The following is a 19,742-nucleotide window of genomic DNA, read 5'->3' on the forward strand; positions in this document are numbered from 1 at the left end:
AAAAAAAAAAAAAAAAAAGAGTGCCAGACCTGGTACTTCATATGTCTCCTTCGCAAAGGTGGGTCAGGACTAAGTGGAGGTTTTAGACTGAGCTAATGTACATACACTGGTGGTGAGGCAGAGACCAGGGCACTGGCCCATGGCGAGGGGGTCCCTGAACAGTCTCCCTGAGCTGCAGAGATAGGACCAGTGAATGTTAAAGCTTTATATACTGGGGGGAGGAGGAGGATGGGGAGTGAAGGAAAGCCTTATATACTGGGGTAAGAGGAAGGAGAAGCAAGGGGTCAGAAGCTCCCTTGGGCAAGCCAGAGAATACTTGTTCTGACTGGACAACCTAGGTCATGTGCCCACCTAAGAACCAATGACTGTGTGGGAGGGGCAGGGTTGGGGATGAAATCCAGTGACTGGCTTAATACCAGCCATCTTCCCAGCCAAGTCTGGGGTCTGGGTCCCCAGCAGCATGTGTCTGGGTGGGAGGAGGGGTAAGCCTTGATCTAAATCAGGAAGATGTGGGAGAAGGAGGCTGGGCAGACAGTCAACAATGTCCTCCATGCCTAGGTGAAATAAATACCAAGACAATAAGGGGGCGGTGCCTGTGGCTCAAAGGAGTAGGGTGCTGGCCCTGTATGCTGGAAGTGGTGGGTTCAAACCCAGCCCTGGCCAAAACTGCAAAAAAAAAAAAAAAATGAGTGAAAGTCTGTGGTGAAAAACAGTAGCAGGAACAAAAATGATGAAAGTGTGGCTCAGTCTGAGGCTCTCCTATTTAGAGCTCACATTATTCAGACAGGTGGGTTAGACCCATGGGTGTGCCACAGAAAAAAAGCCCTGATCACAGAAGGCAGTTTGATTCCTGGTTGAAAGTGATGACAGCAGCCTGGGAAAGGAACCTGTTACTGGCAAATTCGGGTATTTGATCCACTTTCTCCAGCTACGGGAGGTACAAGCTAGCACAGTACAGGCCATTGCCATCTGGCTGCAGCCAACCTTTTTGACTTTCCCTTCCCACATGCCACACTCATTCATTCAGCGAGAATTTAATATGTTGGCACTGTGAGCCAGGTTCTGAACAGTAGTCTTCTGCTCTCAGAAAGCTCCGTAGAAGATACAGATAAGAAAAGAGGCAGTGATATTCAGTGTAAAAACAGGGTGACAGGAGAAGCCCGGAGTGCTACAGAACTATGGAGCATGGGGCCACCTGTGCTGAATTGGGGGTTCAGGGAAGATCTGCTGGATGAAGTGATTTCCAGACCTAAGCCTGGAAGATAAGTACAAGCAGCCCAGAGAAGTATGGGCAGGACTGGAAGAAGGGACAGTGAGACTAGTGAGGCATGTGACTACTTAGATGTCTGCTTTGGCTAAGGGTTGGTGCTCTGTATACATTTGGGGTTGGTCCTGGGGATTTCTGGGTTTCCAGCTGGCGCGGCCTGACGGTGGTGATATCTTTCATTAGGATGGTGAACGCAGAAGGAGTTGCAGATTTGAGGGGGAAGAAATGAAATGAGTTCAGAAATTCCAAATCTGAGTTGCTTCTGGTTCACCCTAAACAGTCCATCTGGTAGAGTCAGGCCTGGAGTATGGGGACCGAGAGCTCCTCTGACTGCCCACTTGACGTCTCAAACTTGACATGTCCAATGCTGGCCTCTCAAGTTTTCTCCCTAACGTGTTTCTTCACCCTTTATCTTTCTCTTCCCTGTGAAAGATACTATCCATGCAGCTGCCCAAGCTGGAACCCAGATTATTCCTTACGCCCACTTCCAGCTCATCACCCAATCCTAATTCTAGAACATATCTAGAATCCACCATTTCTCTAGCTGTCAGCTGCTACCTCTTCATCCAAGTCCCTGTCTTCTCTCAGTTGAATTACTGTAAAAACCTCTCTCTTTGTAGTCCTGCCCGCCACTAATTCATTCCCCTCAAAGCAGCCTAGATTGTCTTTTTGCAAAATCGAATTTTGTGATTCCTTTGTTTTTTTCTTTTAATGGCTTTCTGCTGCAGACAGGTCCTGATGACCCAGGCCAGCTCCCTTTCCAGCCCCACCTGTCACCCTGGCCTTTGCCCAGGGCCTTCAGTATGTCAGGGCTTTTCTGCCTTGGGGCTTTTGCACACACTGTCCTGCGTCTGGCTCAAGTCTCAGGCTGATGTCGCCTCCTCAGAGAGGTCTTTCTGACTGCCCAGAAGGAAGCTGCTCTTCCTGGCTATTCTCTCTCCGAGAACCTGGCTGTTTTCCTTCATAGCACATGTCCCAATTAGCATTTATAGTCATTTGTGTCCCAGTTTGTTAAATGCCCAACTCAAGACCTCAACTATATCGGACCCGTCACCTTTTTTTTTTTTTTTGTAACAAGTGTTTCTCCTTTACTTATCCTCAAATGAAATCTGTAGGTAATAGAACCTTCCTATAAGTTTAAATCAGTATGATGTCCTAGCAGTAATAAGAGAAATTAAAGGAAAGTAATTCATCATAAAAACATTTATTTCAGCATTAAATTCCTAATTCCCAGGGCTGAACACTCCAGAAACCATAATGAAGCGAACAAGTACCCATACCTACAGGTAGAATTACCATGCAGGGAACAACAAATGCTCGCTGACCTAATTGTGCTCTATTGGTGACTTGGCTCTAAGAGCAGTATTGCCAGTGGTGTGTGTTTTCCTGCAGTGGTAAGCAAGTCCTTACCATTGTTTCAGACAAAATTCCCATATAGTCTTTCTCCTTTAATTTGGACTGAAATTACCTTCAAACAAAACACTCAGATAGTCTTTCTCCTTCAATTTGAGCTGAAATTACCTTCTGAGAAAATTCACTAAAGCCATGTAAAAAACGTTTGTTCTTATACGAGGTTTGGCAATGAAGTTTGCAAACTCATTCTAGGAAAAATGCTATGCACTTTATTGCTGAATATCACTCCGGTCACCTTTTAAGTACTTCCCTTGGGAAGCTATCCACCGACACCAGTGCCTAGTCCATCCTTCAGAGCAATTTGGGAACTCATTTTCTGGAATGACCATCAGAGCTGTTGTTTGGACAGCATGCAAAGAACACGCAGCAACAATAATGGATGCCACTCAGCAAGATATCACCACACGTCGACGTGAACACAGCCGTGAGACTCTGATACACCAAGCTTAGGAAAGCGCTTGCCAATGTAAGCCCAGGGTGTGGCATGCTCACAAACCTAATTGTCGGATCTTTGTATGATGATAGATCTGATGGTCAGCCCAGAAAATGAGTTCCAAAATTGCTTTGGAAAGTGGGCTGGGCGCTGGTGTTGCCGCACAGCGTACCAAGGGGAGTCCTCAAAGTGACCAGAGTGTTATTCAGCAGCGAGGTGTGTAGCTTTTTTTCTGGGATGAATTTGCAAACTTAATTGTCAGACCTCATACACGCAGCCTACAACGGAGTTGGGTCCTGGATTCATGAAATTATAAAAGGTGCTCCACGGTGGGCAGTTCTATGCAAACCTACCTCCAAAGGCCAACAGAGTTGAGAAAAACAAAGCTGAGAAATCTAGTTTCTCGAAAGAAGTATTTCACAGGGTTCTTACAAACAGAAGTGATATCTTAGGTGGCCGCCAGACAGTGGGTCCCTGTACCCGCCCTCCGGAAAGTAGCCTTTCTAACAGGAAGCTCTTAGGGTAAAGACAGGTGCAGCTAGTCCCATCTTGGACTTTCTTGCGACAGTTGTGACTGCTGGGAAAGTTGGGTAAGCATCTTTATGAGTGGTTGCCTGTGCCCTGAGCTTTGTTTCTTTGTGAGAGGTTATCTGTGCTAGGGGAACACCTTGGTATGCAGGGCAGACATTGGTCATCACAGCGGTTTTGCTTCAAGATGGCATCACTCTGGCTTTAGAATAGGGTTTTCTACAAAAGGATTTTTCATCTTTATGAAGGTCTAGCAGTAGACTCAATAATCATGTGGGGCCTGGACTTTTTTTACCATATAAGTTATATAACCCCTTGGCTCCCACCCCTTAATGCCAGTAGTGTTCCCCCATTCATTTCATCATTGAAAGCACCTCCCAAATGGCCAAAATGTCCCCCAGACATATAGTAGTAGTGCCCTAGTTGAAAGCCACGTGCCTGCTTCTGTATCCTACTCTAACCTCCAGGAAGGCAGGGGTCATGGCTCTTTTCATTCATATAGACACAGCCCTCAACACCTCGTTGCCAGATGTTTGTTGGAATGAAGGAATGAATGAATATTCCAGGGACATGAAATAACGTACCAAAAAGTTAGGGAGTCTATCACGTGGAAATGGACCTGACATCGACCTGCATCCCTTAGGCTAGCTGACCTCTGTGTTAGTGAAAGAGACTTTTAATTATAGTTCCAGACTATGTAGAATTTCGGCTCTCCACCCTTTGCGACTAGGGAAGTCACCTTACTATGCACAAAAGAAATAGCACTGGCTCTGAGGTTGTGGTTTGTCTTTTTTTGGAAAGCCGGGCTTGTCTGCTGAAGAGCTCAGAACACTTGACCAGCTCTCTGGTTTATCTTAACATGTGTATGCTATATTTATTCTCCCTTCACAGATAGGGAAATGAAGCTTGCCTGCGGGCCATATTTAGCTAAGTCTTCATCCTCTGCCTTGTGGGGGTCAGCTTAGAGAAAATAGAATCCTAAAACTTGATTTATCTGATAGTTTGAACCTCCTCCCACTTTAAATCTGTCATGAGGGCTTCTCATAAGGGTAAACAGTATTAGTTTTAGCGTTTTTTCACCATATGATAGGACGATCTTGTAGTTTAGTCCCCTGCTTTTAGAGATGAGGAAGTATGGGTTCATAACGATACAGTTACATAATGACAAGGCCACTCTAGCTGGTTTCTTTCTGTTCCACCAGATGTAAACTTTCCCTCCTTTTCTTCCAGCTAACCTAAACAGGAGTGGTGCCCCAAGCAAGGTGGCAATGGAAAAGCAGCCCAAGATCTGGTTCACTAGCTCCTAAATAATTAGTAAGTTAATTAGGAGACTGACTTATTATAAATCAAGCTATATGAAGGTGACAGTTACTGCAAGTTTGAAGCTAAACCTTCAATGTCAAGAATTCTTTTACTAAGAGCTAATCAGGCCAGTGACATATAAATACCATTTCGCAACCAAGTTGAAGATTAAACAAGAAAACACCAAATGTTTGAAAAGTCTCTGAGGAATAATTACCTCTCAGAAATTTACAGCACTTAAAAAAAATTCTTTTCTCCTCCCTAAATTTTCTTTCCTCCAACAGAACAGGGAGGTAGTAGTCCCATTCTTAAGGGAGTGAAAAGTGATGAAGTTAAATGTAAATTTAAATATAAATATAAATTGAACTCAAAAGTGACAAAATGACTAAACAAAGGAAATGCGGTTCCACAGACTACTATCAGCAAGAAACGCTTGTTGTGTATGTTAGATTTATGTCACAACGCCTTTTATCTTCAGAAGCTAACGTCCATCCACAAGTCTGTCCTCTTCAAGATAGCCCCCATTTGAAAGGCCGAGGGTTTCAGGAGCCAGGCCTGACGCCTATTTCGGGCTTCTCACCAGAAACACATGTTTCAGATGAGGTTACTACCATATGCTTTGGAAGTGACAAGAGTTCTTGTGCCACAAAGCCACCAGCTGTCAGGGTCATTCTTACTTAATGGTCATACATTTTATGTATCTCTTAGACAAGTCAGAAGCTGAGTTAGAGTTTGGAAGGCTGGGGCTTGTCTATTATGACATTTTCTTATTCTAGGTTATTACAGAGGAAAGTGCTCCTAATCGCTCCTAAATCGTTATAGGTTTTGGTAAGTGACTGTTTCCTAAATCAAAGTAGCATCCTGGATTCTTTGGGGTTGTAGTAGATTCCTGTAGTACTTTATGGTCATTTATCACTGACTTTCTCTCATTTTATAGAGGAACTAAGGCTCTAAGAAATAAGGGACTACATCAGTGTTTTTCAAGCTTTTTTTTATCTCACAGCACACTTAAACCTATAGTTCAACTTTAAAAGAATATACTTACTATGCTTTGAACTTCTTTCAAAAATAATTTAGTTAGTGATCTTTAAAATTTTGCATGGCATCCTTAAGATCCTCTCGTGGCACACTGGTGGAAAATCACTGGAGTAGACCTAGACCACATTTCTAGTAGGTTGTGTATGTTCCAATCCTCTCCATGCTGGAAGGACCAACTCAAATGTCCCTTCTGAGAAGTCTTTTCTTAGGTGTCCCCTAATTACCACTTTGATATTTGCCACATTCTGATTTGTAATATTGTGTTCACATACGTCTTGTCTCCCTTACTGTGAACTTGTTAAGAGCAGAGACTGTTTCTCATTGGTGTATGTCTCTCCACCTGTCAGCGTTCTTCCCTCTGGGTGCTAACTTTAGGCATGTTCCCACCCCAGCCTGCCCTGTCTTCTTTTCTTCTAGGCTATGGCTTTGAGGTCTGCACAGGCAGGCTGTGGGTACTGTTGCTCACTCAAACTTGTTACCTTGTTTTTAACATAAAGATATTTAATGAGAAAGCTTTGTAAATGTCTACAGGATGCTTTACAAATTAGATGGTATGTATTTGAATCTCATCCTCCCTTTATGTATGTCCTTGTTGATGGCACTCAGCACTTTCCTACACACATAGTCCATGCTTAGTAATGTTTCTTAGATTAATAAGCATTTATTTTATTTCTCCCATTGTTATATATAACCATTCTTTTTTTTTTTTTTTTTTTGGTTTTTGTGTTGTGACAGATTCTTACTCTGTCCCCTGGGTAAAGTGCTGTGGCATCATAGTTCACAGCAACCTCAAACTCTTGGGCTTGAGCAATCTTTCTAGCTTCAACCTCCCAAGTAGCTAGGACTATAAGCATGCACCACCATGCCTGGCTAGTTTCTCTATTTTTAATAGCGGCAGGGTCTCACTCTTGCTCAGCTGGTCTCAAACTCATAAGCTCCAGGAATCCGCTCACCTCCACTTCCCAGAGTGCTGGGATTATAGGTGTGAGCCACCATGCCTGGCCCTATAACTATCTTTTAATATGTTTATGTCCTGAATTCCCAACTAAAGTGTAAGCTGGGGGGGGGGGCACGATTATGTCTTTTATTTATGCGTATGCCTCCTTAGAACACGTTCAGTGCAGTATACTCTCCATAAATCTTTGCTGATGGCTTTTAAATGGCCATCTTGTGATTACAAAGCATGATAGAGGCTAAACTGTCTAAAATGAGAAGTTTTATTTAAAACACATTTAGTTGTGTGTTTTAAATAGGCATAAGCATCCTAAACAAAGATCATTAGAGTAGGAGGGAACACCCAGGTCCCCGTGAAGGGGATAAGAATAGTACAGACCACAGAGAGGCTGGTGGGCACTGCTGGCTGAGCTGTGCACAAAAGGGCGTCTCCAGCGGGTGGTCCTTGGCTACATTTCCCGCATCCGAACATCTTTTTTTCCTCTAAGAGCACATTTTCTTCATTTCTTGTGTGCTGTGGATTCTTGTCAGGTGTTCAGTTTGTGATATTTTTAAAGGTTAAGGTTGTTAGCACACGCGGAGGACTCTTCAATCAGGGGGAGCCTAATCACTAAACCGCCAGAGTATACTTTTTAAAAATTGACTCCTCTGATACCTGGCTAGTTGGTAAGAAGCTAAAACGTTTACTAAGCAGTCCCACTATCCTATTGACTGAACTTAGCATGTTTTTTTCACGGTCTTGATGTCACACTGTTGTTTTTCTGTAGTTCTGAGAATGTTCCAGTTACCATGTGGAAATGTTTAAATACCTACTTTTTTTTTTTATTAGAACTAAAACATAATTGGTTTGTTAATTAGGAAGACACCTGAGAGTTGGCTGTGAGAAGCTGTGACTTTGATAAGTGGCCATTTAAAGTAAGGGCCATTGCTCCACATTTAATGTTCTCTAGGTTGTCAAATTTTAAATGTATGCTCAAGGCGAACGATTCTGCAAGCTTCCACTTATTACTACATCCAAGATTTTAGATTAAATACACTCAAGATACAGTCAATGGGTATAAACTGTTTTATGTGATGTGGGGTACAGTATGCACAGGGGATAATTTTTTAAATTTGCTGTCTATTATTAGACTTCTAATTACTCAGGCTGGATGGAAGCAGAAAGGTCAAATTCTTGTTAGTAACTGCCAATTACTTAGCCAGAGATGAGAGGGAGAAGGAGTTCATTTAGATAGTATAGATTTAAAAGTAACATTTCTTTCCAAGATGTTCTAAACATACTTGTTTTTGTTTTGTTTTGGTCTTAATAACCCCAGTTCTTCACATCTTAATTATTCTAACAAAGTCTGCAATTTAACAAATATCTAGAAATGATTGGTCTAATTGCCTGCCTTTGTGTCCGCGTGTCTCTCTCTGAGGAAAGTCAGGCCTCACTGTGATTGTAAAAGGAATCTCTATAATAAATTTATGTTCTGTAGAATGTTTGGATTAATATTATTAAGCATTTCTAGAGAACCTAGCATTCAATTACATCTCATTTCTTGCCGTCTCCCCCTAGGGAAAGTGCACAATTCTATTTCCCAAAGGAGGTAAACTTGCTTGAAAAGTAAAATTTTCATTAAAATATCTAATTTGGCTTTCTTAAAAAAAAAAATAAATCTTTCTTTGTTACATTTTAAATAGTCTTCAGGATATTGAGTTCCAAAGTGACTAATTAGCACAGCAATAATAGATGATTCTCTTTTATTAATCTGAAATTTTTACTTCCCTCAAGAGAGTTTAGTTTCATTTATTTTGATGCCAATGTAGAAAATTTTATTTCTCACTGAAGTTTCTTCTCTGTGGTTGGAGGGAGATGGCAAAGCCAGGTCTAGCGTGGGACACATGGGATCTTGCTTGGGTTTGCAGAGGGACAGGAGAATCAGTTTCCCATAGGATAGGCTTTCTGGTGAAGCATTGGAAGACTTCTTTTATATGCCAGGTGCTAAGCTGAGTGCTTTAGTCATATTAATTCATTTATTCCTCATAATCTCATGGGATATTTTCCCTATTTCTATTCCTGAAAGAGCTGGAAATCTCAATGTGCATGAGGAGTGGTGGCTTTTAGTGAGAACAGCATGCCAACTGCAGGTTTGCTCAGAAGCACAGCTGATGATGGGTAGGACGTGAGGATTACGGGCAGTCTCTGTCTTTTTTCTCATAGACTTGCAGTTTGAAATAGGCAGTAGAGTACAGAAAATAAGTTTAATGCATCCCGTCATACTGTTTAACCCCTAGTGATTTTTAAAAACATGTTGGGTTTTTGATAGTACTCTTCTTGTAGAACTGGCTGGGCTGCAGCCTGGTTTATACCCGCTCTCCTTGATTGCCTCATGACTGATTTCTTAGCCTGAAAGTACTGCTTTAGACAAAACCACTTAGAACCCTCCAGTTTTAAGAATAAAAAGTGCAAAAGATGGGGGATGGCATTTCCCCTCCTGTCCTGTGATAGCCAACACCTGTGACGTCTTCCAGCGCCCACAGCTCCGGGTGATAGGGGTGCCTATCGCAAGCAGCACAGAAAAATGAAAGGGTTAAAACCACTGAGACATGAGTATGCTTGACTTGAAAGTTACGTTAAGAAAAGTGTCAGATGATGTGAAAAGAAAATTTCCATAAGGGAAATAGTATTGCAAAAACTCTAGGTAGAGGAAGTTTTTAAATATTCCCTGAGTTCCACACCCCGTGTAGTTCTAGGAGTGAAGCCGGTCATTAAGAGGGGAGGTGGCCTCGGCTAAAAATAAAGTTTCCTTGAAACCAGACGAGAGTCTACCCGAGCCAAAAATGGAATCCTGACTCTGCTCACTCTCTAGAATGTAAATCAGCAGAATTTTGTGTCAGAAAAGATGGTCTGTGCAAAACAGGACATTCACTGCCTTTTGTGATAAGAGAGGCTTAAGAGCCATCAGAGTACAATTGTTCTGTGGAATATGAAGCAGCAGTTGAAAATAACCCAGAAATCTAACATACTCTGATTTCCAAAAATCTCTAAGGGACGTGCAGAACAACAGGTATGGCATGATTTCATCTGAGCACATGTGTACAAATGTGTACAGTTGTAGGTATATGTTATCCATGCATAGGAGAAGAACCAGCAGGATACATGCGGAAAAAATTGGGAAAGGGAGTGAAAGCTGGGGAAAAAAGGGGGATTTTTGTGGATTTTAGTCACTACATTTCTGTCTTTAGAATTTTATACATACACACAATCAAGAAAACTCTCTAAGCAAAGAAAGCAAAGCTTGAAGCTGTTTGGTGATCAAGAGCTTATGGAGTAGGAAGTGCCAGGGTTTGAACCCAGCTCCTTTACTTAACTGGCTGTTGTCCACAGCTCCTTAACTTTTGTGCCTCAGTTTACTCACATGGAAAACAGAGATAAGGGTACGTTGTTACAGGATTAGATAAGTAATCCATGAGAGGCCATATAGGTCAGTAAACATTCAGTATATATTAGTTATTATAAATGATGATTCTACATCTAGCTATACTCAATTCTTCATGCAAATTTTGCATTTAAAAATGTTTCTAGTTGCAGTGTTAGTGATCACAATGTATTTTCTCAAAGTTTGCACCGTAGTTGCTAATAGTAGTGTCCTATTTTGACAAACGGAATTACCTTGTTTCACGTGGAGGGCTGTACGTCCCATCTGGGGAGTAGTCCTGCATTTGCATTTTTGACCATGTAATCTGATGTACATGTTATTAAAACTAGAGACACGTAAACGTAAATATGTTATGAGGTTTTTCTTTGTTCCTTAGGAAGACTATGACCGTCTGAGGCCTTTATCTTACCCAATGACCGACGTCTTCCTTATTTGCTTCTCTGTGGTAAATCCAGCCTCATTTCAAAATGTCAAAGAGGAGTGGGTACCAGAGCTTAAGGAATACGCACCAAATGTACCCTTTTTATTAATAGGAACTCAGGTATGTCTGGTTTGATTTTCCCCACTTAAGAATAAACTCTAAAAGGGATTCAGTGTGCAAACATGCTTCAAAACCACTGGTTTATATAAAGTTAAACAGGTTTGTAAGAACAAAAAAAGAAAAGAACTCTGTGGCCTATTGTGGAGGGTTGATCTCAGAAAAATGGTCCAAGGTTTGCAAATGTTGTGTTTAATTTCAGCTCTAAGTTTCACTGTGTTTCTGGAAAACATAGTACCAAAAGAAAGCATGTATAGTACTGGTTTTTAAACATTAAGTTCTTTGGGGAGGAGGGAGGTGGGAGGGAGGAGGGAAGAGGATTGGTGTACTTTCACCTAATGGACACAGTGTAAAGGTTTACGGCACACCTCCTGGGCGAGGGGCACAACTACAACTTGGACTCTACCTAACAAACGCAAAGAATGTAACTTAATCATGTGTACCCTCATACTATTCTGAAATTAAAAAAAAAATACATAAATTTTCTTGCAATCCTAAAAAACAGAAATTAAGTTCTTTTGTTTAGGCTTTTTTTTTTTTTTTTGGTAGGTGGGGATTAAATGGGATTACATGTTTTATCTTTAAAGACTTATAATATTATGGGACATTATTGACCTTTCTTAATTAGATTGATCTCCGAGATGACCCCAAAACTTTAGCAAGACTGAATGATATGAAAGAAAAACCTATATGTGTGGAACAAGGACAGAAACTAGCAAAAGAGGTAATAGAACATTTACAGAATTAAAAAATAAATGTAAAGAAAGCTAAGATAATAATAGAAGCTAACATTTATTGCGCATTTACTGTATGCCAGGCACTGTGCTAAGTGTTTTTCATGCATTAGGGTTTTAATCCTTGCTCTGACTGGGCAAGGTAGGTCTGACCATTTCCATATGAGACAATGGAGGCTTGGAGGTGTCAGGTAATTTCCCCAAGGTCCAGCGGGTAATAAACAGCAGAGACAGGTTTCATTCCAAAGCTTGACTCCAGGGCCTAGGCTCCTACATTGTTGATTCACTGCCAATGGTATTTTCCAAAAAAGTCACATCTAGAAAGAGGCATCAGAAACTGTGCAGATAACTTTCAGCCCTTCTCAATTAAACATTTACACTGTGCCAAATCAGCCTCTGTCTTTAGGTAAGACTCGTTGTGTTAGAGAGTGGAGCAACATAGGACAACAAGTTGTGGTTAAAACCAAACAATTATGGCTAGGTTTAAAAAGAAATGTGTTCAGTTTCCTCCAATCTTTTTATGAAAGGAAAATAGAAAATATTAGCATTTTAAAAATACAGTAGACCCTCCATAATTGACCCAATTTTCATAGACCAGGCATATACCACATTTGTACCAATCAGTATAGTAGGCCTAGTTTCTTATGTTGGCCACCTCTGTATTTTGACCAGTTCGTTATAGTCCCTTGGGTGGTCAACTTATAGAGATATATGTAACAGTAATACACATAATACCTTTTAACATACATTTTTCCCGACCCCAAAATCAGGTTTATTTTTTTCTCTGTTTGGCTCTAATGTTATTGGATTCTGTTTTTTAAATGTGACTTTCATAGGGCCTTTTAGAAACACAACCTAATAACTTTTAAAACATACTATTAGGAGGCAGACGAAAGCGTCAAAACTTTCTGGAGGACGGTTTTTCTTAAAGCAAAAAGTAAATGGTTTCATAACAAGTTAGTTTAGAAATTCCATATATTCAATTTTGTAATCTTGGAGAGAGAAGGGACTTCTAGATGTCATAAAGGTAAAAGTCATAAATGAAAATATTGATGTTTTAACTACATAAAGGTCTAATACTATATCAATGGCTATTAAAAAAGTAAAAATCACATGACAAACTTGATATGTATGGCAGGAAGATGGATTAACATTCTTAATATACCAGAACGCCTTGCATATGAGTTAACCTTTAGAAGACATACAATCCCAATAGAAAATGGGTTAAAAACATCAACAGAGAATTCACCCCCAAAACTGCAGATTGCCACTGAAAATAGGAAATATGTTCATACTTAATTTAGTAGTCAAATGTAAGTTCTGTTTCCACCATAATACTGGCAAAAAATGAAAAATTAATTAAAATACTTAATATTCTAAGGGTACAGGGAAATGGGCACTCTCTTGTACTATTTCAAAGCAATCTTGACAACATGCAAAAGCATTAAAATCATGGACACTTGATCAGGCAATTCCATATGTAGGAATTTAACTTAAGCAAATGATTAGGATGTGATCAAAGGGTACAAAGTTTCAGTTAGATGGGGGGAATAAGATTTTTTTAGATGAGATACATTGCACAATATGGTGACTACAGTTAATAATAGTACATTGCATATTTCAGAATTGTTCTCACCACAAATAAGTATCTGAAGTGATAGTTACATTAATTAGGTTGACTCAATGAATTCTACTTTGTATATAGCAATATCACTTTGTACTCCATATATATTTCTCCTTTGTCAATTTACAATTAAAAAGGAAATTATTAGGGTTGTGCTTAGATAGCTACAAAGATACTGCCTTGTTTATAATGGCAAAAAAATCCTGCATCTATTAAAAATTCATACTAAAGTATGTATTAAGACATTTCTGTTTATTATGTAGTTTAAGTAAAAGAGTAGTTGCAGAGCAAGGTGATCCCATTTCTAGACCTGGCAGTGGTATTTGGCACAGGTGGTTCCTTGTTGAACCAGCTCGCTCCTCCATCTCTTCATCTCCCTGGTGTCTGAGTGTTGAGGGCCAAGTCAGCACTCAGCTTTCTGGAAGTCTTTTCTTTTATAGCCACAGCCAATCCCTAGGGCTCGGTGAGTTTCTTTCATTCTTGTGGCTTGAACAGTCTACAAGTGAAGATTCCCAGATTTTTCTATCCAGTCTGGACTTCTTTCTTCCCTAAACTCTAGTCTTGCTTACCCAGTTGTTCACTTAACAAGTCCATCTGGGTGACCAAGCATCTCAAAATTAACGTGTTCAAAATAGAATTCCTAATTTTACCCTCCAAGCCAGTCCTCTGTTTCTCTCATAACACACATCCAACCCTTCAGCAAAATGGATCGCTTTTCCTTCAGAACACACCCAGAGTCCAGTCTCTTCTTTTCTCACTCTCTCCTCCTTCCACCTGGTTCAGGCTCCTCCGTCTCTGCCTGGATTACAGCTTTCAACTCGCCTTTCTGCTTCTGTCTGTGCCCTGTTCTCAACCAAGCAGCCACAGTTAGGTCCTAAATGTAAGCCCAATCAGGTCCCTGCTCCGCCCAGAATTCTCCAGTGGGTCCCCAGCTCAATCTGAGTAAAGGCTGATGCCTGTATCATAGCCTACAGCCTACAGTGTGGTTGGGGGTCGCCACAACATGAGGGACTATATAAAAGGGTCACAGCATTAGGAAGGTTGAGCACCACTGGCCTATAGGCACCTGTTATGCCCTGCCTGGGTCATGTACTCAAGCACACTGGCCTTGTTGCTGTTCCCCAAAGTCCTACCTCAGGGCCTTTATACCTTTGCTGCTCCCTCTGCCTGGAACGTCATTCCCTATGTGGGCATTATTTGTTCTTTCACTTCTTTCGGGTCTTGGCTCAGATTCTACTTTCTCATTCTAACAAGCATGCTCCTACAACAGAGTCTTTGCATCTGTCACCCCATCTTCCTGGGGCTCTTTCCTTTGGTGTCACTCACTGCTGATACTTCTCTGAGATGCCTTCTCCGACCACCACCACTGCCCTCAGCACTCCCCCAGCTCCCTCAGTTTTTACCCATAGCATTTGCTGTCATCTGCTCTATATTCCCTCCTCACGTGCCTCTGCCCAGTATCATGTAAGCAAATCTAAGTGCCACACAGCAAGGATTTGGCTCTTCGGTTCAGTTCATTGATATATCAGCACCTCAACAGTGCTTGACATACAGTAGATACCTAATACATATTTGATGAATGAAAGAATTTTTCATGGGAAGTTTGGAAGGACATTGCTAGTATTTTACTAGTTGGCTATCTCTGGGGGATCATGAATATGGATGATGATGTTATTCTTTTTTGCGTAGCTGTATTTCATAATCTTCCTTATAATGATGTGTTTGTATCATACTAATTGTATAAAAAAGATTTTATATATTTGTGATTTTCTTTCCCTCCCTCCCAGATAGGAGCATGCTGCTATGTGGAATGTTCAGCTTTAACCCAGAAGGGATTGAAGACTGTTTTTGATGAGGCTATCATAGCCATTTTAACTCCAAAGAAACACACAGTAAAAAAAAGAATAGGATCAAGATGTATAAACAGTTGTTTGATCACGTGAGAAACATCTTCAGTGGCCAAGAAAACTGTCTTATTTCTCTCAGAAGGCATATGAAATGCTACAGCTATACCCAGACCTCTTATACATAATGAAGCAGTTTAAAACTTGAAAAAAAAAAAACAAAAAACCTGTCCTCAGAATTCTATAAAGTTCATTAAGAATGTTTCTCAAAGGTCTAAGAAGCAGTAAACAGCATCTGAAGCCACAATCTATTATAAATACTTTATTTCAACTAGAAGGTACAATCTCTCAGGGGTTTCATAGTTTAAAAAGCTACAATCACATCACGTAACCACATAAAAAACAGTGCTGTAAATGGAACTGCTTGCCTTTGACCATATACATTTCCGCACAGCCCATATGGAATCTGCACAAAGAAATATCTTCTCCCTTTGCTCCAATTAATTGTTCTTGTATGAAAGTTGCTTTCTATTCCAGTATATCCACAGTGGTGAAATAAGAAGGCCTGCCACGTAGCCAAAGGTTGCTCCAAGTGTACAGGAGATGGGCCATACCTGAGGAGAGAATGTATGAGATCAAAAGAGAACAAATGTTTTATTACTTGAGCACAAGTTAAGTGTAACCTAAATATTTCTATATTAAAGCTTAATGTGCTTTCTTAAAGAATGCCAAAAGTGTAATAAGATCATAACTGCATTTATCATGAACACTAAAAAGTGTACACTTTTAGTTAATCTGCATTAAATTGTAACAAGGCTTCTGGCAATTGTAGATTTAGTTTGATGCTCCCCAGAGTGCATGACATACATGCTAAAATTACAAATTAACATTTGGGGTTCGATTTTGCCATAATCCTGGATTCAATTTAGCTTTCTGAACTAGCTCATAATTCTTCCTTAATTCCTACATTGGCTGTGTACATCAAATGAAATTAGAAGTGTGTATGCCGACCAAACCACAAGAAACTTTCTTTAAATTGTGTTAAAGAGGAAACACCTAGAATCCAAGCATGTTATGTGGAATTTAAAACAGAGCAGCTGCTTCCACCTTTCAAATACAGATGTTGGAACCATGGCAGAAGTTCTAGAACTACAACTTACGTACACACCTAGAGTGCAAGTTAAACAAAATACTGGCTTCCAGATACCAGTTTTCTTCAGCCCTGTTGTGTTTCAAGATTTTACATCAAGCAAGAAGTAATGTTGATTTATTTCATCCACAAGCAGTGTATGCTGGTCCCTAGTTATAGGACTCAGGTTAATTAAAAAAGAAAAAAAAAACAACAGTTGGGAGACAAACTTTCACATTTATATGTGAAGCTTATCTGGTATTCTGGAGCCATTTCTAATTTTTCTCTGGGGGAAGAGGCCAAAGAACTGTGTTAAAGGTGAACCACCTTCATTACTAGTTCTGTTACCTAATTCAGCTTCTTTGTTTGGTCTGCTGTGGATCTGCTGTATTCCAAATACCATGCAACAGACAATAGTGTTAGAGAAAACTTCAGTGTGAACAAACTAATGCAGTCGAGAAAAGGATAATCTAATCCAGAATTTTTTTTCCCAGCCTTCCCAACTTGCTGTTGCCTAAATTATGATTACTCTGCATCAGTGTTGGCTTCTGTTAATTTCCATGACTTGGGCTTATAGCTTTGTCTATTGCACAGACTGGGTAATGGAACACTAAACTTTTATACTTGAAAATGACAGCCTTAAATGCTCATATCAGTCACAAATCTAGGATTGTACTGTCTTGTTGTATGTAAGCTTTGTAGAGATTTTTTAAAAATGTTAGCATTTTCAGTCTTTTCCATTCAAGAGTGGAGTCAGTGGATAACTGTTCAGAAGCTTTCTCTCTGAATCGGACATTGGATGTCTTTATCCCAAGAAATGGTGGTTCACATTAAGTATCATGGCCTTATGTATGCTCAAATAGAATCTTATGTAACTTATTTAATTTTGGTCTGTTATTTTTAGGTAGAATTTAAAGGAATTGTATAAATCAATTAACATGGTAAAAAGGAATTAAGACAGTAAAGTATTATACATTTCTAACTTGTCTGTGGGGATTTGATGGGGATTTTTTTTTCCCAAATTCACATCTCTGAAACCCTTCACCCTTGGTTTACTGGCCAATGAAAGTTAAAATCTAGAATTTGTTCTGCCCTAAGAGAAAGGGACTAGGAATCTGGAACTACAAATTGCTGCCACCTGTTTCTTGACTGGGCCTGTTTCCTCATCTTATTATAAATAGGGAGGTAGGATAGGCGATCTCCTTTGTGTGTCCCATTTACCAACTCATGATTCTCTCTTATTCACAATAACCATTGTTAGACATTTCCTTATCAGCTTCACATTCTCAAGGTGGTAAGAATCATGTACACAGATGACTACAGCTCTAAGCAAAGATGATTGTCTCATCTGAACCTGAGGTGCCTTAGGTACTCTACTGACCTTGATGGGGTTTGGAGTTTCCCATTGCTTACTAAGAACTTTTTAATTGCTTTGGTTCTTTAGTATTTCTTTTTGCAAAATCCTTCCTACCACTTTAACAAAATAACCAAAGATTTCTTTTCTATTCATAAGCAGATTATAGAAAAATTGCCTTATTTGCAGAAACGTATCTTCATTAAAGGCTTAGATTTTAATAGAAATTCAGACTACTCATTCGAATGACTATTTCAAATTAATGAAATGTGTGGGGGACAATGTTTCTGAAATATTTTATTGGCATGAATTTTGCTGGTGAAATACAAATACATTGCTTCAAAATGTCATGTATGAATGAACATGAAAGAAATTTGTAGCTAATCAGTTTTTGCATATACAGAATGAGTTCTGAAGTTCTTAAACATAAGTTTAGGGGCTCCCTGAAAAATCTTACTTAATATTTTGCTAATGTATACCTTTATTCTATCTCTACAGGTACATTTTAAGTTACCCCATATTAAATTATCCTATTTCCAATAAGTAGAGCTTGAATTTGATGGGTTTTGTTATTACTTAAGTTACTTTAGAGGGGGTTTCATTTGATTTTTAATTATTGATTTAAAATACCAAGTTAAATCCTGGTTTATTGGTTGTTACTTTTTAAAAGTGATTGTTACCTTCACAGTGCCCCTTAACATATGGGATTACAAATAAAATAATATGCATAGTTTATTATCTATGTAAAGCATTGAACTTTCTACCTTAGTAGTTTTTATTTAACACCCTGTGTAAACATTTGGGATAATATTTCCTGTTTTCTCATGCTGTGAGTCTATTCATTGCTGGCAAACTGTGAGCACCTACATTTTGTTAAAAGGCTCACTGTCAATTTACAGGGAGAATAGTAATCCCTCCTGAATCCCAGCCAAATTCTAGTTTGAATTACTAAACTGTACTTTATCACTTTATAATTTCAGCATGGATCTTTGTTCTCAAACACATACATAGACATTCACACATTCTCTAAACTACCATACTTATCTACAGTAGAATGCCCAAAATGAAACATTGGCTAAAAAGTTTTGTCTAATGAGGTAGTTTTGTCTAATAAATTGTGTCCAAATTTTGAGTAACAAGTGTTATTCAGTGTTAAATAAATCTCAAGAAATCCATGTCATCAGCAAATTAAATTGTTGGACTGGCTTTGAAGACTGTTTGCTAGTGATGGATCAGGCTTTGTACTTTGCTGAAATAACCAGTCCTTAATGGTGAAAAAATTGTAATTTCTTTATCCAAGGGCAATTTTTATGATTTTTGAATAGCAACAGGGAATGCCAAAAGGGACAGTCGAAGGGAATTGAAGGAGGCTGCCCACTGATAACCACTTTTCAAGCAATCTCCTCCTAACTTTCTTACAATTGCTTTAAAATTGTAGATTACACCATGACAGCCAAATTCATATTAACATATATTAATCATGTATTGTATTTTCATAATTAGATCCTAAAGTTTTCCACTGAAAAGTATTTCCTTATCTGACATTTAGAAATGTTTCTATTTAATATTCTTCATGTTACAAATAGGATTTTTCAAAATGGTATCATCTATTACACAGACAGTCCAGCTACATCAGTATGAACAGTTCTCCAAAAATTATGGTGAAATTATACATCACATGGTGATATATAATTATCTTGTTTTGTTTAAGGAAAACAGAAAACATAGAACAAAGACATTCATATAAAGGAAGACATTCACATGTTCGTCACCAAAATGACAATCTTTTGATCCATTTTTTAATAAATGTAAATGGTTTTTGAAAACAATCACTAAATTGGAAAAAGCAACCTGGTTGCATAATAAAATATAGTAAACTCAAATGGGTAAAATTATTCAGATTACCACTAAAAAGAAAAACTTATTTTAATGAGTGGCTATATCAGATGAAAAAATGTATCCTACTTAGAACACTATAATTGTTCTTTCTCTAAGTCAAATAACTCCTTATTACATATTTTTTATCACTTAACTGGAAAAGGCTAGTGTTTTCTTAAAGCAATAAATCAATATTAACAAAGGCCCGGCTCGGCACCTGTGGCTCAAGCGGCTAAGGCGCCAGCCACATACACCTAAGGTGGCGGGTTCGAATCCCCAGCCCG

The 19,742-nt window shown here is 39.3% G+C and overlaps 2 protein-coding genes across 4 annotated transcripts in view; one reads left to right on the plus strand and one right to left on the minus strand.

Moving 5' to 3' along the window:
* Positions 1 to 16,418, plus strand: part of RHOQ (ras homolog family member Q) — a 42,044-nt gene extending 25,626 nt beyond the window's left edge. Inside the window, exons 3-5 of the mRNA XM_003787888.3 lie at positions 10,734 to 10,898; positions 11,524 to 11,619; positions 15,041 to 16,418. Of these exons, the coding sequence (XP_003787936.1) occupies positions 10,734 to 10,898; positions 11,524 to 11,619; positions 15,041 to 15,196 (417 nt within the window). The 3' untranslated portion in view covers positions 15,197 to 16,418. The remainder of the gene's footprint in view (positions 1 to 10,733; positions 10,899 to 11,523; positions 11,620 to 15,040) is intronic.
* The window catches only part of PIGF (phosphatidylinositol glycan anchor biosynthesis class F), a 34,691-nt gene continuing 30,342 nt past the window's right edge, over positions 15,394 to 19,742 (minus strand). For all 3 annotated transcript variants that reach the window (XM_023512076.1, XM_023512077.1, XM_023512078.1), the window contains one exon: positions 15,394 to 15,711. In XM_023512076.1, coding sequence (XP_023367844.1) covers positions 15,598 to 15,711 — 114 coding nt within the window. In that variant the 3' untranslated portion in view covers positions 15,394 to 15,597. The remainder of the gene's footprint in view (positions 15,712 to 19,742) is intronic.

Source organism: Otolemur garnettii, unplaced genomic scaffold (assembly GCF_000181295.1).
Source record: "Otolemur garnettii isolate 467f Iridium unplaced genomic scaffold, OtoGar3 scaffold00024, whole genome shotgun sequence".
NCBI lineage: Eukaryota > Metazoa > Chordata > Mammalia > Primates > Galagidae > Otolemur > Otolemur garnettii.